Source organism: Bombus huntii, chromosome 13, assembly GCF_024542735.1.
Source record: "Bombus huntii isolate Logan2020A chromosome 13, iyBomHunt1.1, whole genome shotgun sequence".
NCBI lineage: Eukaryota > Metazoa > Arthropoda > Insecta > Hymenoptera > Apidae > Bombus > Bombus huntii.
The window spans coordinates 4,746,197-4,771,003 of NC_066250.1; the positions used below are offsets into that span (position 1 = coordinate 4,746,197).

General features: G+C 35.1%; 3 protein-coding genes and 1 long non-coding RNA gene across 5 annotated transcripts; 3 read left to right on the top strand and 1 right to left on the bottom strand.

Annotated features, from left to right (window-relative positions):
- The first annotated feature begins 379 nt into the window (after nucleotides 1–379).
- LOC126872271 (odorant receptor 94b-like) lies at nucleotides 380–3,378 on the top strand. Its single transcript, XM_050631998.1, has 4 exons — nucleotides 380–1,616; nucleotides 2,111–2,312; nucleotides 2,396–2,551; nucleotides 3,067–3,378. Exons 1-4 carry the CDS (start codon nucleotides 1,303–1,305, stop codon nucleotides 3,121–3,123), a joined length of 729 nt encoding a protein of 242 aa, XP_050487955.1. The 5' UTR covers nucleotides 380–1,302; the 3' UTR covers nucleotides 3,124–3,378.
- On the bottom strand, nucleotides 1,387–5,162 carry LOC126872284 (uncharacterized). Of its 2 annotated transcripts, none has more exons than XR_007691933.1 (3): nucleotides 5,036–5,162; nucleotides 3,385–3,657; nucleotides 1,387–1,533 (listed from the first exon to the last, which is right to left on the bottom strand). It is a non-coding gene; the product is annotated as an uncharacterized LOC126872284 (long non-coding RNA). The 2 variants fall into 2 exon arrangements; XR_007691932.1 differs by lacking the exon at nucleotides 5,036–5,162 and adding an exon at nucleotides 4,890–5,031.
- A 222-nt stretch (nucleotides 5,163–5,384) lies between these two features.
- LOC126872609 (uncharacterized) lies at nucleotides 5,385–9,977 on the top strand. The gene is made up of 8 exons (XM_050632715.1): nucleotides 5,385–5,818; nucleotides 5,907–6,095; nucleotides 6,493–6,532; nucleotides 7,327–7,750; nucleotides 8,272–8,460; nucleotides 8,720–8,921; nucleotides 9,003–9,158; nucleotides 9,661–9,977. The coding sequence occupies exons 1-8, from the start codon at nucleotides 5,624–5,626 to the stop codon at nucleotides 9,718–9,720; spliced, it is 1,455 nt and encodes a 484-aa protein (XP_050488672.1). The 5' UTR covers nucleotides 5,385–5,623; the 3' UTR covers nucleotides 9,721–9,977.
- Nucleotides 9,978–19,267: 9,290 nt separating this feature from the next.
- LOC126872610 (odorant receptor Or1-like) lies at nucleotides 19,268–24,465 on the top strand. The gene is made up of 9 exons (XM_050632716.1): nucleotides 19,268–19,479; nucleotides 19,566–19,907; nucleotides 20,282–20,483; nucleotides 20,565–20,720; nucleotides 21,289–21,344; nucleotides 23,084–23,422; nucleotides 23,579–23,780; nucleotides 23,866–24,021; nucleotides 24,300–24,465. Exons 1-9 carry the CDS (start codon nucleotides 19,268–19,270, stop codon nucleotides 24,348–24,350), a joined length of 1,716 nt encoding a protein of 571 aa, XP_050488673.1. The 3' UTR covers nucleotides 24,351–24,465.
- Nucleotides 24,466–24,807: the final 342 nt, after the last annotated feature.

Sequence of the window (24,807 nt, forward strand, 5' to 3'; positions counted from 1 at the left end):
ATATATTAATCGTCTGTGGATGCTGGATACCACCGTCTTGTCGAACATTCTACGGAAAGTTGTTGTACACTGCATACACGACGTTCGTGATTTTTCTATTGTGCAGTTTCTGCATCTCGCAATTTCTGAACGTGATATTGAACGTAAGAACGGCGGAAGAGTTAAGCGACAGCTTCTACATGTTCATCGCGTCCATTCTTTCCTGTTGCAAGATCTTTACGCTTCTGGTCAACCATAAAGTGATTAGAATCCTCAGCAGGAAGCTCGACGAGGAGCCTTGTAAACCAATAGATGAGCAGGAGATTACGATCCGAAGAAGATTCGACAAAAGCATCGGGTATATGATTATTTTCATTATTATATAGTTTTTTCAATTATTATTTTCAATTATTTAACACTAATCTTATTATTTAACTCAAATGACCGGTTTCAAAATTTAATTTAAAATTCAATGTTTGTTAATATAAGAATTTATCTCAACGTGTCTTATCTCTCCTCGAGGAGATTCCTCCTCGAAGAAGAAATTTCTTGGCTGTCTGTACAATCTACGCTCGCTTGCTAACAAACAATTCAGAAATGGACATAGCGGCATACTTCGAATTTTATGATATTTTCTAATACGAATATTGTATGCGGTATTTTTCGGACGCCGAAATTATCGATATTATGTAATTCGCATTACCTTTATTCGAAAACAGTGAGAAGATGGCTAATTTAAAAAGAAAGAAAAGATTCTTCTAGATGAATATTTCCATTTCCAAAAACTGAAGCATGTATAAACAATATACTACAAATTACGTATCGTCAAAATTTCAAAGAAATCGTAAGAATGTCGATCTACACTGTAAATACCTTAAAAAGAACCAGGAATCTCATTAGGCTATTTGGAGATAACGTGGATTGTTAAAAGCTAAAATAAATTGTTCTAACATTTCCTCCGCCATATTTCCTGGAAATAGTGTATATACATTCTTTCTGGTTAAAAAAAAATCATATTTCATTGCTTTTCATTTAATCACGTGATAGCTGTATCTTCTACCATTTCGATTTTTCAATTATAGAAATCGAAGATAACTGAATTTGACCAGATATAGCTTCTTAAAGAGAATTACAAAACCCTTCAGCAGGCCATCTAGAAGTAAACTAAATCGTTTTTTATTTTTTATTATTTTTTCTTTATTAGAACAAGCGCACAAGTGCCTTTCAATCGCTCTCGATTTTCAATCAGGTATCAGCATAGGTAAATCGATCGACAAACCTTTATAGACGCTTTACAGGTCGATCACGATCTACTACACGATTATGGTGATGCTTACGGTTGCCTGTATGATATTATTTTCGTTCCTCACTGACTTCGGCGACCGGAAGCTCGCGTACAAAGCCTGGCTGCCTTTCAACTATTCTGTGTCCAATTGCTATTACATCGCGTACGCTCATCAGATCATCGCACTGATTGGCACGGCGCTTCTAAACGTGGCCTGTGATGTGCTGGTTTGCGGGTTGCTCGTTCACGTCTGCGGCCAGCAAGAAATCCTGAAACATAGAGTAATGGAACTGAAAAAAGAACCGAGACCTGACATTGGAAAAATCGTGCGTTTTCACGATTATTTATACGGGTCAGTGTTATCCGTTTGAATAAATAAATAGAATTATTTCAGCATCCAGTAACTAACGTAATACATAAGAACATAAAATATTATAAATACGAATTGCTTTCTTCATGTAACTTGAGAATATACGTACAAAGAAAAATATACACTGCCATTTAATGCATACAAGCTGACTTTAGCTTCTTATGGAGAAAAGATAAAAGATAAAAAATGATATACATTCATATCGAGCATTAAAACTGTAATTTAATTTTAATGAAGAGAGTATTACAGAGAGTATTTTAATTGTTCTACATTCTACATTCATATCATACATCAATATAATACGATATTTAGTTTAAGTATATATTTACTATAAAATTTATGCGCGGTATATATTAAAATTTGTTAAATCATAAGGCATTTTTCTCGTATTTAACCAACATCGTACAAGTGTATTTTTATTTCTTCATAAAATCCTCTTCAAACAAATCTTACATTCGCGTTATGTTTAAGCGCAGATACGTTTCGATAATACAGCAGAAGTTTCAAGAAATAATAGGTGTTCAACTTCTATCGAGCACCTTCGTGGTGTGTTTTATCCTGTACGAATTGTCGAACGCGCCAGTGAACTCCAAATATTTGCAATTCGTCTTATACTTGACCTGCATGATGACACAGGTCTTCTTCTACTGTTGGTATGGAAATCAGCTCAAATTAAAGGTAAATTTTACTGAACCGAGTTATCTGATAAAATTAAAGCTACTCGATTATGGATTATAATTCGACGATGTGCGAAACAATAGAGTGTCGAGGTTGCGAATGCAATCTTTGAGGCGGATTGGATATCGTTTGATAATAGCAGCAAGAAGAGTTTGATAAACGTAATGAGAAGAGCCACGAAACCGATCGAATTGACCTGTGCCTACATATTTACGATGGATTTGAAAACTTTCGTGGACGTTAGTACATAGAATAAAATATATATAGTCATGAAAGTATTTGGATATCTACTAATAGAAACCTGTTATGAACATATTGCGTATGTTGCAAAAAACATTTTAAAATTGAAGAGATGAGTTATGACTAGTCGTAATCATTAAATTGCAGATTTTTATACATTTATGCGTATAAGTGCACAGAATGCACATAATTTGTGAAAGTATGCAAAATGTTCGAAGTATAATACTCTTTACATATAATATACATCTAGCAAGTAAAATAGTGTTCTATCTATGTTCCACTTATTTAACAATGTTTCTAAAAATATGAATTTACATAAATATTCATAGAGTTTCAAACAAAAATTCCATAAAGTTTTCTATATGCATATGTATACATACATAGCACGTATAATATGTTTATAAAATTTCTATACTAATTGTAAATGTCGAAATACATTTGTGAATCGATATAGACATGTGTCTCACAAAGCAAGGATTTCACTGATTTATTAATACGTTTACGTCTCTTACAGATACTGAAAATGTCGTACTCGACGTACAATTTGCTCCAAAGGACGAAAGAATCTTAAAATACGAGGATTCTCGTAAAAATTAAAACTGATCGTCACAAGCAAACAAACGCGTCGAACTTTTGGAATTCGAAGCTTTTTGGATGTCGAAATTAAAAATTTGGAATTTCTGCGGTCAAACAATATTCCACACCTTTCCGCAGGAGACGATCGATGCTAATTTTTACGTGTTACCTTCAAGAAACGCTAATACAATGAAATCTGTCCAACGATATGTAAATCATGCAATTGCCACGCTAAAGATACTAAAATTCAACTTACCTTTATACGAAGCCTGCTTCATATTCTCTCGTCCTCTTTTCCTTCCAAAATGAAATTTCTATCGATACTCGTGAACGTTTTTTTCGAAATAAAAGAAATGTCTATGTTCTATTCCATTCTATGTCCATGGCATCTGGTCAATTTCTCTGCTTGCCAGTCGTTAAATATTTAAACTTGTTGTCTTATGCATAAGACGATATAAATTCAAAAGACTCGAAAATAAATAGTTGCGAGGAATTTTAAATTCCTTCTGGACGTTTTCCATGCATCTACCTGGAATTACAATAATAATATAGTCCATGCACCAGAAAGGGGGAAGTTTTATGAACGATAATCTTCGTGCGATACGTATCGATATTCCGTGTCTATACATTGTCGCACGCTATTAAATATATTATACGACAACGCATTTCGTCGACATTCGTATCTTTCTTCTCTTATATTTCCAGTTTGTCAGCATACCGTACCAAATAATATCAAGGGTCTTCGGCTATTGTAAGCAAACGCTCTTTCAAGCAAGTGTTAAGAAGAAAAACTCGTATCGATCGGATACTTTGTTATTATTTTCAGAAGCTAATCTCTACATCTATTAAAACATCCATTAAAATTTACTATTATTTCCAAATAATCGTTATTTTCACAGGAAACTTTACTTTTCAAGAAATCATCGGACGATGATTAGAAACGTCAGAGACGAAGAAGAGAAATATATTAGTGCAGAAATTTAAAGATACAGAAATATCTATAAGAACGAGCAATCGGTGCAGAAATTTAAAAAACTGAGCGATGCACCTGTTACGATTGACATATCGTTTTTTGACAATATGCGCCTGTTGGCGACCGCCGTTGCTATCGCCATTAAAAAATGTTGCATACACCGTCTACCGTTATTACGTGATACTGTTGGTGTATGGTGGCTCAATTTGTCAATTCATCGATCTAATATTCATCGTGGAGACCTTAGATGAGTTCTGCGACAATATTTACCTAACTCTGACATTTTTCATTTCGTGTCTCAAGATGTACAGTATATTGTCCAATCGTAAGAATATCATCGTCATAACGGATATGCTAGAGAGCACACCTTTTCAACCAGAGACGAAGGAGGAGATCGAGATTCGAGAAAAGTGTGAAAGACGAGCCAGGTAAATATTTTACGTAATATAATTTTGGTATTGAGAGCAAAAGTGTACCAAACATTTCTTTCTTTTCTGTGAACGTGACTTTACAGTTTTCATAGATTCCAATGAACGTTATTAAATCATACAAAAGAGGAAGAATTAATTTTTTCAAATCAAAGAATACATTACGTTACAATGAATACAAATACGTGTGTTTTAGACAGAGAATTATTGATTTTGTTGCGTATCGAACTTAGTCCGCTTTGCTCTCGACGACCCAATTATTTTCAATATGTTTACTCTTAGTTCCTACGATATAATTTTCTATATCATTCTCGTATATATGATTATCAATAAAGATAGATATATTCCACATGACATTACCTATCACCTTACGAATCGCCACAGATCGAACGCGTTTTATTACGCACTTCTAGTTGAATCGTCAGTGGTGGTAATGTCGGTGTTAACATTGCTCGGTGCATTGTACAAAGGCGAACATCACAAGCTAGCGTTTCGAATGTGGTTACCTTGGAACAATACTTCGACAGCCACCTATAGCTTCATCTACAGTCAACAAATTTTAATTCACGCCTTCAATGGTCTGCTGCACGTTGCCTGCGACAGCCTCATATGGACGTTGTTGATGTTCATCTGCAATCAGATCGAAATCTTCGGATATCGCTTGAAAAAGATCGAACAAGGCACGAATGATTGCAAACTGTGCATTCGTTATCATAATCTCATCTATCGGTACGGTATACCCTGTATTTCAGCGTTTCATTTTCTTCTACTCCCTTAACTGAAGATAGAATATCGCAGTTTACAACGTACAATTCATATAAGACAATTTCTTTAAGTTTCGATACACAATTATCACAGCTTATTATCATTCTACGTATAATCAACTTTCCTACGTCAAAAATCTCCATTTATAAAATTTACGTCATTTATCATTTCAACTTTTGTATTCAATATTTAGCGAGTAAGCTAGAAACTCGTTGCACAGTTAAGGGATTACCGATATCGTGGAATAATATTCATATTCGATAATATATAAAATAATATCATATATTTCGTAATTCGTTCGTCGACGAAACAATTGCAGATTCGCCACCATGATAAACGAAGAGTTTAAACTGATGATTTTCGTTCAGTTCGCAGTGAGCACGCTGACGATATGCATGAATCTTTACATCTTAACGGGAACGAACATCTCGCTCGAGATGATTGTGAAAATAATTATGTTCAGCAGTTGTATGTTAACACAGATATACATTCTATGTTGGTACGGGAATGAAGTTGAACTGAAGGTATTTCCCTTAACGATAACGCAATTATCGTTTGGTTTAATCTTCTTTTGTTAAATCTTTCCAGTAACGTTGTCTGTTCTTCATTTAGAGCCTGGAAATTTCCAATATGATTTTTGAAATCGACTGGCTAGCGCTCAAGGAAACCACTAAACGGGACTTGTTAATGATCATGATGCGTGCGAGATCTCCCATACAAATGACTAGTGTTTACGTGGTGACGATGAATCTCAAGTCGTTCGTGATCGTTAGTATGGAAAGAATCGACCTTTTTTTTTTTTTTTTTTTGACTGACTGACGCTTCCTTATTGTCTAATAATCGCTAAAAAATCAGATAAGTCTATCGCAGAGTTTTCTGAACTAAACTAAACGAAACTAAAAACTTTTTCATCTTATTGGATATTTTTTTCCAGATGAAGTCTCATAAAGAAGTAAAAACGAATTAAATACGAAAGTTTCAATTCTCCCTGTAAAATAAGAATCCGCAAGAACCAATATACGTAATATGTTCTTTTTCCAATAAAAGTAGACATTGATATTACCAATAATATACTTCATATTTCCAGTAATTGCAGAAATGAGAAATTCGATACCAGACGTTCCGACTGGATTGATAGTTTTATTATCAACGTATAATCTGTGTTTCATACCATCATACGAAATTCTCTTTGTCGCAGTTGTTGAAAACTTCTTATTCGGCGTACAATCTGCTGCAAGGTATGTAGCAGAGGTTAGCGAGCCAAGCAGCAGCTTCTCGAGAGACGAATAAAGGCACGACCCTTTCATGGACACACACAATGGAGGAATGTAGAGTATGCGAAAGGAATAAACGAAACAATAAATAATATACAGAAGCGTTACGTTTATAACGGAACTCATTCCTCTTTTACCATTAATTTCTCTTCTCTTCTCTCGAAGAAGCCTGGACACCTTTTAAATATTTATCTATGGAAAACGACCATCGCGTTCCATTCTGCACGCTGATCATTTATATTTCAAGCAAACCGCCGTCAATATCGCCATCGACATTAACAACGTGTATCGTGAATTCACGTTGAAAGAAGAAAGGGGAAACAGCAAGACATAAAATTATCGGTATCTTGTTTTGTAACTGTTGCAAAAGTAATTGCGCGACTGCGTACTTTGTAACGGAAGATAGAGGTTTCCAAGGTAAAATCTAAAGGTACAGCTCTGACAATTAACTGGTTCATTTGAGCGAACTCGATCTAGAATTTAGGTACTGTGTTATTGGTAATATCTTTCGGCAAAGAATTAACCGATCGGAATATACTTTGTGGATATTTATTTAAATTCATATTGTTATGAAAACAACTGAAGGAATGGGACCTATAGATATTTGTTTCGCATATTTTTGCATACTGTGTGTATTGCGTGTATTTTTTCATGTTTAAATTTCCCACAAATGTGTGAAAATTTGCAATCTATTAATTATTAGTTCGCTTCTACGAACGCGTACAATATTGCCTTCAATTATTATTTTTTATTATTAGAATTATTTTACATTTGTAAACATATCGAGGATTATAAGAAACGAAGTTTAGAAAAATTCGAAATGCACACTTTACGTTGGACATTCGCGCTTCTTACTCTGACCGGTCTTATACGACCGTCCACGTGGAAATATTTATGGAAAAGAGTTTTGTACGATGTTTACACGATCGTCGTGTTGCTGTTGCTCTTCAGTTTCGAAACTTCGCTGATTCTGGATCTTGTCATCAACGTGGATAATCAAGATGATTTTAGTGAAAATTTGTACGTAACGCTGGTACTGTTCTCCAGCTGTTGCAAGGCTCTTGTGCTACTAATTTATCGAGGAAATATTGAAATTTTAATGGGCATTCTACTAGAGAAACCTTTCGTACCTGTGAACGACGAAGAGATTGAAATTCGAACGAAATTCGAGGAACGAATCGAGTAAGTTGGTATTATAGTTACAGTACGATAAAGATTGAAATAGCAGTCGAGCCTCGATTATTGAAAGATTTGAGAATGATCCCTTGTCGGAAAAATCGAGAAACGAGAATAGTAATTGAGAGAAATTATTACATTTTTATTTAAAAATTTTTGTTTTCGTTTAATATCGATATTTATGAAACAGTTTAAAAGCGTTTGCTTCTATTTAATATTTATAAAACAGCTCAAGCGTAAATGCTTTTTTATTCAAGAGAAAATAAATTTAAAAACAAAGAAATTCGAATAGCATGCCATGATTAAAATGCAGATAATCGAGGTTTCGCTGTATTTGTAAAACGACAATGGTAGAATTAATTGTATTACATTTATAGATGGAATTCCAAAGCTTACTCGTTTGTACTTCACTTCTTCGTGGCCTGGCTATGGATAGGCGCATTTCTTACAGACTTCAGACATGGAAGACTGAAATTTCGAGCCTGGATACCTTATGACTATAATTCACCGCTTCTCTTTCTTTTTAGCTTTATTCATCAGATCCTGGCCACGATATTCAGCACGAATTTGAACATCGTTTGCGATTGTTTGTTCAGCGGTATACTGATTCACATTTATTGCCAATTCGAGATCCTTGAACACCGTATGAAAAACATTACTACGGACAAAGATTACTCGGCGAAATTCTGTGCACATCATCATCACCGCATATACAAGTTTGTTTTAATATTATATTACTATATAAATAAATATAAGCAAATTTCTCAATCTTCGTTCATTAGAACCGTTCTCTTCTTCGCAAAGTTTCTCAATTACCTAGATATTAAGCAATTAATTTTGAGAATCCCCTCGAAAGCAAAATCTTTCAATATATTCCTTCAAATAAAAAATATTTCATGTATCTCTACGTGTATTTTTCATAAATGAGCAGACTTTCGCAATACATGGTTATGTATCTGGGGAAATAAATTACAGATTCGCATCGATGGTGAACGATAACTTCAAAATGATCATGTCGATGCAATTTTTGATAAGCACCGGAGCCGTGTGTTTCAATCTTTATCGATTGTCGGTAATGGAATTTGGCCCGAAATTTATGGAAACAGCGACCTACACGTTGTGTTTGCTCATGCAGGTATTCTACTACTGTTGGTACGGCAACGAAGTCAAGCTGAAGGTACGTTTTACTTGTGATCTAATGGTCTTGCTAGAGGCCGAATTGCGAGATTTTACAATTTCAAATATTTCCGTTCTATAGAGTCTGGAAATTCCTAACGCGGTGTTGGAAAGTAATCTACCATTTTTAAACGACAGCTCGAAGAAGATTCTTTTACTGATCATGAGACGCTCGTTAGAACCTATCGAATTCACTAGTTGCCATGTCATCTCCATGAACCTCGAATCTTTCGCTATAGTCAGTATCAAAGAAACAAGTAACACTTTAACCCTTTGACAGTGTAATAAAACGACGAAGAACTCAGAAAATGATTAATTTCGAAAATAATTATATTATATGATTGCTATATATTAGAAAATAAGGATGATTCCAATCAAAAGAAATGATTGGAAGGTGATTTTATTATATTTTGCAATTTTTGCCACACTGCCCAATAATCTTTGAAATGAATGGACATTTTTACGTCTATTGTTCCGCTTTAGTGCGTACGTGTTTCTGCTTACGTGTAAATTGTAAAGTTATTGTACTATTTCGTGACGTAAATGGAAGTCAAATCCGCAAGACAAGCGAAGATAAAGAATTCTAGCACTATATTTGACTTGCCTCGATCTGTTTTGGACTGTAATACTGTCAAGGGGTTAACGCGATTCTGTTACCATTAGAAAGAAATATTTTTACAGAAATAATTTCGCTACTATCTTAGTAATCGTCTCTCTATCGAATGTTTTGTTTGTGACAGTTGCTGAAGACTTCCTACTCAGCGTACAATTTGCTTCAACAAAGCAAACTAAACGACTAAGAACCGTCGTATTTTAATCCGAGTGTAATAAGAAACATGGGCTACTCACATGCAGACTAATACAAATGTTCTTTTTTTTTTAAGACACACATCAATAAATCAATACGTTATTTCCCGTCCTGTGTTTTCTTTTGCTCGAAATAAAAGTCAAACCATTCTTTGGCTAATTAGAGCTCTGATAAAACTAGAAATGTCAACATTAGTTGAACAAGCGTTGTATTTTCTAATCAATAAAGGTAAATATAAAAATAGTATCTAGATAATACACACACAATATATGACATTTTTCGCTGTCTATCAAACGTCTGACAATGACTTCAATTAGTTATTTCCAAGAGCCGTTGGCACGAAAATTTGTCGAAAATAACTGAGAAAGAAAATAGCCTAGCTTGACATTAATATTACACTGATTCAAATAATCCTACCTCAATTTATATTCCCTTCTTTTCTCTGAATCTTCCAGTTTCCTATCCTATAAGCAACCATAATTAAAAGTTGTCTTCATTGTTCGATTCTTGAAAACTAACTGAACGCGCATAAGCTCGCGATAAAAAGTACGCAGGCGGGCAGTAATATAAATGCACGTTAGAAACAGTGAAAACGTCGTCATTAAAAATGTAATTACATAAGAATATACCTACACTACTCGGGACGATGCCAAGTTCAAGGTAATCAATCAAATAGAATGTAACTCGTCGGTTAAATAACACACACTATGACGTTTAGTGCCACCACAGCATGTATATTTCAATACAATAAAATAAACGGAAGCTAGAAATGCAGAATAGAAAGAAACACATGGTCACTCTATAATAGTGATTATTAAAAATGTAACTTCTTACGTCGTCGCAGTGCGGTAACGTCGATAATGACGATAATTACATGGGGGTGAATTCCAAGAGGGAACTATCCCATTTAAGGCAGCGTAAACATTTCGTTTACCTACGGTTCTTAGTAGCATCTAATGCTTCGAACGATACACTTACTTCAAAGATAATATTTATTTTCATATTCTCATGTTCGATACTACATTTGATTTGAAATAACTTCTTCTTTTGATGAATTGAAATATACCGTAAAAAAATTCTGCTGGTCATATTGCGAAGACTGATAGTATAAGACCTAACTGTTCGAAGGCACTTGATCGTTCGATCTTTCCTAACACGAAGTGTAAGTAAGACGAATTACACAGCAAATATTGAAAATGCACGTACTACGATGGACATTGAAGCTTTTCATCGCCAGCGGATATTTTTTACCGCCCACGTTGAAGTCTCCGACAAAACGCTTTCTGTATAATTTATATACGGTCTTCGTGACGTTGTACTTGTGGAGCTACTGCCTCACACTAATCCTGGACATTTGCTTCAACACGAGAACGCGGGACGACCTGCGTGACAATTTTAACATATCTGTCGCGATATTTATCACGAGTTACAAATATGTCAGCTTAGTCTTAGGGCGAAAAGCTATCATAAATATGTTGGATCTACTCAAGAAGAAGCCCTTTGTGCCAGAGAACAATGGGGAAGGAGAAATTCACGCGAGATACGACAATCTAATCGAGTAAGTTCTTTCTGTTCGTTGTAATATATATAACTGTAAGGAAATTATTATAATGTTATTTTTTTCCTTTTTTTTTTTCAGAAAAGTCGCGGTGGGTTATACGATCCAAGTCACATTTTGTGTGCTTTCTTTATTAGGAATGACATTGATGTGTGACTTTAAATTGAAAAAATTAATGTTCCGCGCTTGGTTTCCTTTCGACATCACCTCCTCGTGGCTTGCGTTTTCTATGACGTTTCTCTATCAGTTCGTGGGTTTAGTGATCATATCCAATGGTGTCTGTATTTTCGACACGTTATTCGTCGGCCTATTGCTTCATATATGTTGTCAACTTGAGATGCTGGTTTATCGCTTGCACAATATCGAAGGACATGAAATTCAATCGTTAAAACACTGCGTTTGGCACCATAATAAAATATTCAGGTTCGTTTCCTGTATGCTTCTATTTAAACAAATTAACGATCTGACGAAGCCAATTGAAGATTACGGGAGAAACCGAAATAAGTTTTATATTTACTGACTTTCCATTTTACGACTAAAAAGCTAAGGATATTAACACTATTTTGATATTCTAATAAGTATATCTTAGAAATGAAGAAGGATGTTGAAAAATATACATATGTCGTGTCTCAAAAACCAATAAAAAGAAATTTTGATACCGCGGGATTAATCTACAACACTGGATTTTAACACGACTTAGCTATTACAAAGTGGCGAACGCGATTTGTTACTTTCCTTGCCAAAAACCTTCAGTTAAAGAAAACAATGAAGTAATACTTATCTCAATTATTTCAGGTTCGCCGATATGGTAAACAATTTTTTTAACAAATTAATGTTCGTGCAATTTGTGGAAAGCACAGTCTCGATGTGCTTTACTCTTTACGTACTAACAGACATAGAAGGCACTGCGCAATTAATAGGATGGTCTACGTACATGTTTGCCGGGATATTTCAAACATTTTACTTTTGTTGGTTCGGAAATGCAGCGAAAGTAAAGGTAGATAGATACGCACGCAGATATAATACGAGCTGTCGTTTCTTTGCAAATCAATAATTTGTGGACTTTTTATCTCTGCAGAGCCTGGATATTTCTAATATGGTATATAATAGCGATTGGCCAAATTTGAGCAACGACGCCAGGAAGATGCTTGTGGTAATCATGGCACGTTCATTGACGCCTGTTGAGATTACAAGCGCCTATATTTTACCCATGAATTTGGAATCTTTCAAAGGTGTCAGTATCTATATAGAAATACATTATTTGCACAAACGTAAATTAAAAACAATACTCGGTACGCTGAGTAATTCGCCATCGATTTGGGAAAAGTCAGTTCCCCCAATTTTGTATAATTTTTGTACAATTGACTCAAATATGACTGTCAATCTTCCAAACTATTCTATCCTTTGTAATAGGTGGTCATTGTTTGAAAATTTGCAACTAACAATGAAAATTCAGTCCACATATTGAATTTTGAACTTCAAATAATGAGAAACGATACCAATTCGAAAAATATTACAAAAGACTCTGGTACGCGTAGATTAATATAGCTTATTGGAATAAGACAATAGTGTAAAGCCCTCGATTAGAATTCTTCCAATTTTTGTCCTCAAAATAATAGATACACAGAATAATACTGTAAATATTCTACAAAATAATTTTACGTTTATTGCCGAATGCGAGATAACATACATTGATGTTAACGACAAATGTTACATTCTTTTTCCAAACACATACTTATTTCGCGGCTTACGAAAGTTTTGTTTTATAAAGTTTTCCGTTTGTCGTAGTTGATGAAAGTTACTTACTCGGCGTACAACATGCTGCTACACAGTAAGTCATCGGAGTAGAACACACGCGAAGAATAAGTTGTATTTGTTCCTTCGTCACACAATGAAAGAATAAGGATAGGGACAATAGAAAACGAATTATTGAAACAGCTCAGTAAATTATGTACCATGCAAACACAATAAATTTCAAACACTCCTGTGAGATCCAGATAGTGCTTCCAACGGAAGGACAATGATTATGCAAGGTTTTCTTTGATATAATACTTCTTCCTGGACTATATTTTCACGGCACACGATTATTTTCACCATGAGTTGCTACTTACCAGTTTGTTACAGAAACCTGGAAATCTACTGCGAAATACTGAACGAATCGGCAGCGTTTTTGTGATCGTAGGACTTTATAATAATCTGATAACTATGAAGGAGTTGCCAGTGTTCGACTGGATACCACACGATTTATTCTCCCACAATATCCACACGATTCTCTGCTGTATCAAACAGTCGGTATGTTGATATGTTCAAACAAATGATTAGGAAATGATTTTATTGTATTTTGCGATTCTTGCCGATCTATCGAATAATATTTGAAATGGATGGTCATTTTTAGATCTTAAAAGGAAATAGAAAATGCTACTACTGAAAAAATATAATAAAATGAATTGCACTGTATTTTACGTACCTGAGCGCCATTCTATTTCCATTATAAAGAAATATTTTCATAGAAATAGTTTCGCAATTACCGTTCTAATCATCTCTCTATCGAATATTCTGCTTCTTCGGTTGCTAAATACTTTCTGTTCTGCATTTGATTTGCTTTGACAAAGCAAAAACATGTTTTACTTTTACGACACGGACATCAATACTTCAATACATCAATAAATCATTTCTCGTTCTTCTATCTTTCCTGATCGCCATAAAAACGGGCAATTAACTCTTTCGTATAACTGAATGTTGACATTAGTTCTACAACCTTCTTACATCTTAATCTTTTTAATGAGCAAAAGTGTTACATATGTATATAACACTTTACACGTATTTCACTACTTATCAAACATGTAATAATGAGTTAAATTTTTAATTATCACTCGCTCAAAAATTATTCATAACCAAATTGCAAGCTAAATTGGACAACATAAAGCAAATAACCCTACCTCAGTCTACTCTCCCTTTCGTGCACTGAAACTCCCGGTTTCCTATCCTGTAAGCACCCATGATTAAAAGTCGTCTTCCTTGTTCGACTCCTGAAACGTATAAGTTCGCGATAAAAAGTACGCTGGCGGGCAGTAATATAATTGCACGTTGGAAACAGTGGAAACGTCGTCATTAAAGATGTAATCACCTAAGGATGTACCTACACTACTCGGGCAGATGCCGAGCTTAAGGTAATCAATCAGTTAGAATGTAACTCGTCGGTAAAATGACACACGCTATGACGTTTAGTGCCACCACAGCATGTATATTTCAATCCAATAAAATAAACGGAAGCTAGAAATGCAGAATAGAAAGAAACAAACGGTTACTCTACAATAGTGATTATTAAATATGTAACTTCTTGCATCGTCGCAGCGCGGAAACGTCGATAATGACGATAATTACGTGGGGGTGAATTCCAAGAGGGAACTATCCCATTTAAGGCAGCGTAAACATTTCGTTTACCTACGGCTCTTAGTAGCATCTAATGCTTCGAACGATACACTTACTTCAAAGATAATATTTATTTTCATATTCTCATGTTCGATACTACATTTGATTTGAAATAACTTCTTCTTTTGATGAATTGAAATATACCGTAAAAAAATTCTGCTGGTCATATTGCGAAGACTGATAGTATAAGACCTAACTGTTCGAAGGCACTTGATCGTTCGATCTTTCCTAACACGAAGTGTAAGTAAGACGAATTACACAGCAAATATTGAAAATGCACGTACTACGATGGACATTCAAACTTTTCATCGCCAGCGGATATTTTTTACCGCCTACGTTGAAGTCTCCGAGGAAACGCTTTCTCTATAATTTATATACGGTCTTCGTGACGTTGTACTTGTGGAGCTACTGCCTCATGCTAATCCTGGACATTTGCTTGAACGTGGAAACGCAGGACGACTTGCGTGACAATTTTAACATATCTGTCGCGATATTTATCACGAATTGCAAATTCGTCAGCTTAGTCTTAGGGCGAAAAACTATCGTAAATATGTTGGATCTACTCAAGAAGAAGCCCTTTGTACCAGAGAACAATGGGGAAGGAGAAATTCACGCGAGATACGACAATCTAATCGAGTAAGTTCTTTCTGTTCGTTGTAATATACATAATTGTAAGGAAATTATTTAAAATACCTTTTTTCCTTCTTTTTTCTTTTAGAAAAGTCGCGGTGGGTTATACGATCCAAGTCACATTTTGTGTGCTTTCTTTATTAGGAATGGCATTGATATGTGATTTTAAATTAAAAAAATTAATGTTCCCCGGTTGGTTTCCGTTCGACATCACCTCCTCGTGGATTGTGTTTTCTATGACGTTTCTCTATCAGTTCCTGGGTTTAGTGATCATATGTATCGGTGTCTGTATTTTCGATACGTTATTCGTCGGCCTATTGCTTCACATATGTTGTCAACTTGAGATGCTGGTTTATCGCTTGCACAATATCGAAGGACATGAAATTCAATCGTTAAAACACTGCGTTTGGCACCATAATAAAATATTCAGGTTCGATTCCTGTGTGCTTCTATTTATACAAATTAACGATCTGACGAAGCTAACTGAAGGTTACGGGAGAAATCGAAATAAGCTGTATTTTTATTGATTTCTTATTTTACGACTAAAAAGCTAAGGGTATTAATACTATTTTGATATTCTAACAAGCATATCTTAGAAATGAAGAAGGGGGTTGAACAATATACATATGTCGTGTCTCAAAAACCAATAAAAAGAAATTTTGATAACGCGGGATTAATCAACAACACTGGATTTTAACACTGCTCGGCTGTTACAAAGTGGCGAACGCGATTTGTTACTTTCCTTGCCAAAAACCTTCAGTTAAAAAAAACAGTGAAGTAATGCCTATCTCAATTATTTCAGGTTCGCCGATATGGTAAACAATTTTTTTAACAAAATGATGTTCGTGCAATTTATGGCATGCGCAGTCGCGGTATGCTTTACTCTTTACCTACTAACAGACGTACAGGACACTGCGCAATTAATAGGATGGTCTATGTACATGTTTGCCGGGATATGTCAAACATTTTTCTTTTGTTGGTTCGGAAATGCAGCGAAAGTAAAGGTAGATAGATACGCACGTAGATATAATACGAGCTGTCGTTTCTTTGCAAACCAATAATTTGTGGACTTTTTATCTCTGCAGAGCCTCGATGTTTCTAATATGGTATATAATAGCGATTGGCCAAATTTGAGCAAAGACGCTAGGAAGATGCTTGTGGTGATCATGGCACGTTCATTGACGCCTGTTGAGATTACAAGCGCCTATATTATACCCATGAACTTGGAATCTTTCAAAGGTGTCAGTATCTATATAGAAATACATTATTTGCACAAACGTAAATTAAAAACAATACTCGGTAAACTGAGTAATTCGCCATCGATTTGGGAAAAGTCAGTTCCTCCAATTTTGTATAATTTTTGTACAATTGACTCAAATATGACTGTCAATCTTCCAAACTATTCTATCCTTTGTAATAGGTGGTCATTGCTTGAAAATTAGCAATTAACAATGAAAATTCAGTCCACGTATTGAATTTCGACTTCAAATAATGAGAGACGATACCAATTCGAAAAATATTACAAAAGACTCTGGTACGCGTAGATTAATATAGCTTATTGAAATAAGACAATAGTGTAAAGCCCGCGATTAGACATCTTCCAATTTTTGTCCTCAAAATAATAGATACACGGAATAATACTGTAAATATTCTAAAAAATAATCTTACGTGGATTGCCGAATGCGAGATAACATACATTGATGTTAACGACAAATGTTACATTCTTTTTCCAAACACATACTTATTTCGCGGCTTACGAAAGTTTTGTTTTATAAAGTATCCCGTTTGTCGTAGTTGATGAAAGTTACTTACTCGGCGTACAACATGCTGCTACAGAGTAAGTCATCGGAGTAGAACACATGCGGAGAATAAGTTGTATTAGTTCCTTCGTCACACAATGAAAGAATTAGGATAGAGACAATAGAAAACGAGTTATTGAAACAGCGCAGTAAATTATGTACCATGCAAACACAATAAATTTCAAACACTCCTGTGAGATCCAGATAGTGCTTCCAACGGAAGGACAATGATTATGCAAGGTTTTCTTTGATATAATATTTCTTCCTGGACTATATTTTCACGACTCACGATTATTTTCACCATGAGTTGCTACTTATTAGTTTGTTACAGAAACCTGGCAATCTACTGCGAAATACTGAACGAACCGGCAGCGTTTATGCGATCGTAGGACTTTATAATAATCTGATAACTATGAAGGAGTTGCCAGTGTTCGACTGGATACCACACGATTTATTCTCCCACAATCTCCACACGATTCTCTGGTGTATCAAACAGTCGGTATGTTATGTTCAAACAAATGATTAGGAAATGATTTTATTGTATTTTGCGATTCTTGTAACACTATTCAATAATATTTGAAATGGGTGGTTATTTTTAGATCTTAAAAGGAAATAGAAAATGATACTACTGAAAAAATATAATAAAATGAAATGCACTATATTTGACGTTCCTGAATATCTATTAGAATATATTTTCAGAAGGTAAATGCGATTCTATTTCCATTCAAAAGAAATATTTTCATAGAAATAGTTTCGCAATTACCGTTTTAATCATCTCTCTATCGAATATTCTGCTTCTTCGGTTGCTAAACACTTCCTGTTCTGCATTTGATTGGCTTCAACAAAGAAATCAAAGAACTATCTTTCTCTAAACTCACATGAAATTTGTTAAACATGATTTACTTTTACGACACACACATCAATACTTCAATACATCAATAAATCATTTCTCGTTCTTCTATTTTTTCTTATCGCCATAAAAATGGGCAATTCACTCTTTCTTATAACTGAATGTTGACATTAGTTCTACAACCTTCTTACATCTTAATCTTTTTAATGAGCAAAGGTGTTACATATGTATATAACACTTTACACGTATTTCACTACTTATCAAACATGTAATAATGAGTTAAATTTTTAATTATCATTCGCTCAAAAATTGTTCATAACCAAATTGCAAGGTAAATTGGACAGCTTAAAACAGATAACCCTACCTCAGTCTATTCCCCCTTCCGTGCACTGAAACTACCCGGATTCCTATCCTGTAAGCACCCATTATTAAAAGTTGTCTTCCGTGCTCGACTCCTGAAACGTATAAGTTCGCGATAAAAAGTACGCTGGCGGGCAGTAATATAATTGCACGTTAGAAACTGTGGAAACGTCGTCATTAAAGATGTAATCGCCTAAGGATGCACCTACACTACTCGGGACGATGCCGAGTTCAAGGTAATCAATCAATTAGAATGTAACTTGTCGGTTAAATGACACACGCTATGACGTTTAGTGCCACCACAGCATGTATATTTCAATCCAATGAAATAAGCGGAAGCTGGAAATGGAAAATAGAGAGAAACGACCACTCTATAATAATGGTTTTTAAAAATGTAATTTCTTGCATCGTCGCAGCACGGTAACATCGATAATGACGATAATTACACGGGGGTAAATTCCGAGAAGGAGCTATTCCATTTAAGGCAGCATAAGCATTTCGTTTCCTTAGGGTTGTTAGTAGCATCTGATGCTTCGAACGATACACTTACTTCAAAGATCATCTTTATTTTCATATTCTCATCTTCGATGTTACATTTGATTGGAAATACCTTTTTATTTTGATCAATTAAAATATACCGTAATAAAATTCTGCTAGTGAAGACTGATAGTATAAGACCTAATTGTTCGAAGGCACTTGATCGTTCGATCTTTCCTAACGCGAAGTTTAAGTAAGACAAATCATACCGTAAATATCGAAAATGCACGTACTACGATGGACATTCAAACTTTTCATCGCCAGCGGATATTTTCTACCGCCCACGTTGAAGTCTCCGACGAAACGCTTTCTCTATAATTTATATACAGTCTTCGTGACGTTGTACATGTGGAGCTACTCCCTCACGCTAATCATGGAGATTTGCTACAACGTGGAAACGCAGGACGATTTGAGTGAGAATTTTGGCATAACTGTCACGGCACTTATCACCAGTTGCAAACTTATGAGCTTAGTCGTAGGGCGAAAAACTATCATAAATATGTTGGATCTACTCAAGAAGAAGCCCTTTGTACCAGAGAACAATGGGGAAGTACAAATTCACGCGAAATACGACAATCTAATCGAGTAAGTTCTTTATGTTCGCTGTGGTATGTATAGTTGTAAGAAAATTATTTAAAATATTATTTCTTTCCTTCTTTCTTTTTTTCTAGAAAAGTCGCGATGTTCTATACAATCCAAGTCACATTTTGTGTGCTTGCTTTAGTAGGAACGACATTGGTCAGTAACTTCAAATTGAAAAAATTAATGTTTCGCGCTTGGTTTCCTTTCGACTTCACCTCCTCGTGGCTTGCGTTTTCTATGACGTTCATCTATCAATTCGTGGGTTTAATGATCATAGCCACTGGCGTCAGTATGTTCGACACGTTTTTCGCTGGCCTGTTGCTTCACATCTGTTGTCAATTCGAGATGTTGATAGATCGCCTGCACAATATCGGAGGAAATGAAATTCAATCGTTAAAAGACTGCGTTCGGCACCATAATATGATATTCAGGTTTGTTACCTGTGTGCTTTTATTTAATGAAAGTTTAACGAACTAACGAAGCTAACTGAAGGTTACGGGAAAAATCGAAATAAGTTGTATTTTTATTGATTTCTTATTTTACGACTAAAAAGCTTAGGGTATTAATACTATTTTGATATTCTAACAAGCATATCTTAGAAATGAAGAAGGGGGTTGAAAAATATACATATGTCGTGTCTCAAAAACCAATAAAAAGAAATTTTGATAACGCGGGATTAATCGACAACACTGGATTTTAACACTGCTCGGCTGTCACAAAGTGGGGAACGTGATTTGTTACTTTTCTTACCTGAAATCTTCAATTAAAGAAAACAGTGAAATAACACTTATCTCAATTATTTCAGATTCGCCGAAATAGTAAACAATTTTTTTAACAAAATCATGTTCGTGCAATTTATGGTAAGCACAGTCGCGATATGCTTTACTCTTTATCAACTAACAGAAACAAACGACAGTTTGCAAATAATTGGATGGACATCGTTCATGTTTTCCGCTTTAATTCAAACTTTCTACTTTTGTTGGTTCGGAGATGCAGCGAAAGTAAAGGTAGATACATACACACATAGATATAAAACGAGCTACCGTTTCTTCTTAAATCAATAATTTGTGGATTTTTTATCTCTGTAGAGCCTCGATATTTCTAATATGTTATATCATAGCGATTGGCCAAATTTGAGCAACGACGCTAGGAAGATGCTTCTGATAATCATGGCACGTTCATTGACACCCGTGGAGATTACAAGCGCCTATATTCTACCCATGAACTTGGAATCTTTCAAGAGAGTCAGTATCTATAAAGAAATACATTATTTGTACAAACGTAAACTAAAAACAATACTTGGTAAACTGAGTAATTCGCCAATCGATTTGGGAAAAGATAGTTCCCCCAATTTTGTATAATTTTTGTATAATTGACTCAAATATGACTGTCAATCTTCCAAACTATTCTATCCTTTGTAATAGATGGTCATTGTTTGAAAATTATCAATTAACAATGAAAATTCAGTCCACGTATTGAATTTCGACTTCAAATAATGAGAAACGATACTAATTCGAAAAATATTACAAAAGACTCTGGTACACTTGGTTAATATAGCTTATTGGAATAAGTCAATAGTGTAAAGTCGCGCGATTAAACTTCTTCCAATTTTTGTTCTCAAAATAATAGATACACGGAATAATACTGTAAATATTCTACAAAATAATATTACGTTGATTGCCGAATGTGAGATAACATTCATTAATGTTAACGACAAGTGTTACATTTTTTTTCCAAAAAATATACTTATTTCGCGGTTTACTAAAATTGCTTACTAAAATTGTGTTTTGTAAAGTGTCCCGTTTGTCGTAGTTGATGAAAACCACTTACTCGGCGTATAACATGCTGGTACAGAATAAGTCGTCGCGGTAGACCGTATGGAGTGGATTCAGCATATCCTTTCGTTCCTTCGTCACACAATGGAAAAATTATGATAGAGGAAACAAAAAACGGTTTATTGAAACAGCGCAGTAAATTATGTACCATGCAAGCACAATAAATCTCAAATACTCAAGTGAGGTCCAGGTTATAACAGCGAGATTTTCGCGAATAATTTTCCGCATTATTTTACTAAGAATTTTCAATAATTTCAGAGCAAATCCGATTCAATGACTACTAATTGAAAAGACCAAAGACTTTATACCTGAATTTTTCTATCGAGTTACGATCAGATGGCGAAGGACTTTCCATTTGTTGTGTAATTTGTTTCAACAAAACAATACAGGACAATAAGAAGCATCTTCTAAACAGAGAGTAATACATAACGTGAAACACTAGCACACGATCTAGTTTAAACGCGTTCTTATATTATACACGTCAATAAAGCTTAGAAACAGTAGTGCAGAATTAATAGAAATACGTCGTTGCTGAAGCTATCTGCATTTCTTTCCCCGTTCATTTTTTTCTTCTCGAAATAAAAATAACCCTTCTTGGAACGACTGACTCTGCACGACGCAACGGTCTGTAAAATGACGATTTCAAGGTAGTTAAACCTAATTTTAATAAGAAATGTGAAACGCGGAAATAGGGGACGAAGCTACTTCAACGTTTTCAGAGGTATTATACTGTATGTCGTATCGTTGCATCATTAACAAACATAATGATATAGAACGTTTTACAATGGGGTAAGTGTTCCGCAAGAATATGAGTTCTATTAATACGATATATGAACTCGTCGATATTCGGAGATAGCCAGTGATATCGAAGACGTTTAGAATTATATTCCACACGACACTCCTTTCATTCGTATTCATGCAATTTGTGTTTCACCATATCATCGAGAAGTCATTTATTTTACTTTAATAAAATAAATGATTTATTTTTCTATTGTGACGAAATAATTGGTGTGAACGATCACTACGTTTTATCTAAATTTTTTTTTCAATAAACAAATTAGAAACGATGTAAAATCCAAGTGGACACGCAAAGAAGAATTTTACGTCAGCTTTAGCCGATGAATTCCAATAAAAATGACTGTGCGCACGCTACAATTTTCACGTGTTCTACTTTCGATCGCCGGTTGTTTGCCACCAAGTTCGTGGACATCACCGTTCACAAAATCTTTGTACAAATTTTACACGTTGTTCGTGTGGCTTCTAATATTGTCTCTCGTGTCCGCTCAGATTTTAGATATAATAATAAATGTGGAAAATCAGGACCAATTCAGTGACAACTTTTACATCACTCTCGTGGTATTCGTCAGCGGCTGCAAATTGAGTATCATCTTAAAGCATCGTGAAAGTATCTTATCTTTGATCGAGAGCCTCGAACGCGAACCTTTCTCGCCGATGAACGACGAAGAAGAGAAAATTCAAATGAAATTTAACAAAACAAACGAGTAAGTACCTATACGTACTACTTTTCAGAATGGGTCAGGAACAATGAACATTTTTCAAATTTTCGCGGGCAAGGACAAAATTAATTTTTGAATGCATGAAAAGCAGAGATTTAAAAAAAAAACATTTGTTTAATTTCTTTCTGTCGCTGCTTGTTGTCAGACAAGAGAAATGCTGTTGAAAAATGTGGTAATTTTGGTTAAGAAAAAATTAACATAGACAGGAAGGGTTTGATGTGAAAGAAACAGTACGCCAGTGAAACATTTTTACAGACGAATTGCGATTTGTTACACAATTCTGGTGGAGGTGGCTGCGATATGGATATTCGTAAGAGCGTTCCTCACGGACTTCAAGAAGAGAAAACTAGTCTTTCGAGCTTGGCTACCGTACGATTATTCGGAGCTGTTGCCATACACGTTCAGTTACGCTTACGAAGTTGCCACTTCGTTGCTGTGCTCTTGTCAAAACGTTGCTAGTGACACGCTATTCGCTGGCTTGCTGATTCAAATTAACGGCCAGTTCGAAATACTCGAGGAACGTCTGAGAAACATCGAGGAGGACTCGAATTATTCGGCGAAGCAGTGCGTCAAACATTATCAACAAATTTACAAGTTCGTGTCGAATTTATCATCTATTATGTTGTGCAATAAGTTCGTTTGCCTTTACGTGCGAATTTATTACACATCGAACATTTTACCAGCTTAAAAGGACAGCAAACAGGTTTAATTAACAAACTTATTAACAAAGCATATGCTGAATTGCTACAGATTCTCTAAAACGGTGAACGAGAAATTCAAAATAATACTTTTCTTGCAATTTTGTACGATCGCATTTACGCTATGCTTTAATCTCTACCGAATGACCAACATAACGATGCTTTCTAAATTTCTGGAGGCGTCGCTTTTCCTAGTTCGCATTATAGCGCAGATACTGTATTATTGTTGGTTCAGTAACGAAGTGAAATTGAAGGTTCGTTATCGAAGTAGAAGAACAAGACAGACATAAATATACCAATTTTTGGTTAAATGTTTCGCGCAATATCTTTTCACTGCAGAGCCTTCAGGTGCCTGCCATGATATTTAAGAGCAATTGGGCATCGTGGGATACGAAAACAAAGAAGATTCTCTTAGTGATCATGACACGAGCGACACATCCTATAGAATTTACGAGTGGCTACCTGGTAACATTGAACATCGATTCTTTCGTAGCGGTTAGTATTTAAATGTATATTACGAAATATTCCATTTTCATCAGGGTGCATAATTATCTGTCGAATTATTTCTCTTAAAAGAGCACGTTTCAAACTGAACTTTCTTCTTTGTATATTTTTCGCTACACGTTTCCTTCGAATAACGCATAGCTCGAGAGGGAAGTAATCAAAGTGGGCAAATTGAAATGATACACCGTGATAAAAGCCTATGTATTACGTCTAACTTTATAATGCGACATTCTAAAATCAATGCAAAAATCGTTGCTTCTTTATTACAGCTGATGAAAACCTCATACTCAGTTTTTAACTTGTTGCAACAAACTAAATGACGATACGAAGTGAAAGAGCAGCGGATCTTGACATTATATCTTTGGATTTTTCTGGATGAGTACGTTCTGCAAGTGTACCGAGGCATGTAGAGTACATAGCAATAAACTTTATATCGTGAAATGCTAATCCATAAATACTTGCCTGATCATAGAGGAAAATACGTTAGACGTTGGTCCTTTCTCACCTATTGGAAAAGCATACGCGTACGATGCTCCACTTTTCAGTAAAAATTCTCTCAACCAGTTTATGGAAACTATCTCCCGGTCGTTCCGTTTTATGAAACACTATCGGAGGTAAATATTTGCATCGCGTCAGCTCGCAACAGAGGATAATTTGAAGGGACGCGGACGATCCATTATTATTTCAACAGTAATTATACATACGATGACACCGTGTAACACGGTACTTTTACAATAACAATACGTATCAGCAAAGGGTAAGTTGCAGTAGAAAATA

Excerpts from the sequence above, each read along its gene's own strand:
- LOC126872271 (XM_050631998.1), top strand. The coding sequence starts at position 1,303 with ATGGTGATGCTTACGGTTGCCTGTATGATATTATTTTCGTTCCTCACT. Across the intron at positions 2,313-2,395 it reads GAAATCAGCTCAAATTAAAG|AGTGTCGAGGTTGCGAATGC; the intron begins GTAAATTTTACT and ends GCGAAACAATAG. Across the intron at positions 2,552-3,066 it reads ATTTGAAAACTTTCGTGGAC|ATACTGAAAATGTCGTACTC; the intron begins GTTAGTACATAG and ends CGTCTCTTACAG.
- LOC126872609 (XM_050632715.1), top strand. The coding sequence starts at position 5,624 with ATGATAAACGAAGAGTTTAAACTGATGATTTTCGTTCAGTTCGCAGTG. Across the intron at positions 5,819-5,906 it reads GGAATGAAGTTGAACTGAAG|AGCCTGGAAATTTCCAATAT; the intron begins GTATTTCCCTTA and ends TTCTTCATTTAG. Across the intron at positions 6,096-6,492 it reads GAATCGACCTTTTTTTTTTT|TTGTTGAAAACTTCTTATTC; the intron begins TTTTTTTTGACT and ends TCTTTGTCGCAG.
- LOC126872610 (XM_050632716.1), top strand. The coding sequence starts at position 19,268 with ATGGAGATTTGCTACAACGTGGAAACGCAGGACGATTTGAGTGAGAAT. Across the intron at positions 20,484-20,564 it reads GAGATGCAGCGAAAGTAAAG|AGCCTCGATATTTCTAATAT; the intron begins GTAGATACATAC and ends TTATCTCTGTAG. Across the intron at positions 23,781-23,865 it reads GTAACGAAGTGAAATTGAAG|AGCCTTCAGGTGCCTGCCAT; the intron begins GTTCGTTATCGA and ends TTTTCACTGCAG.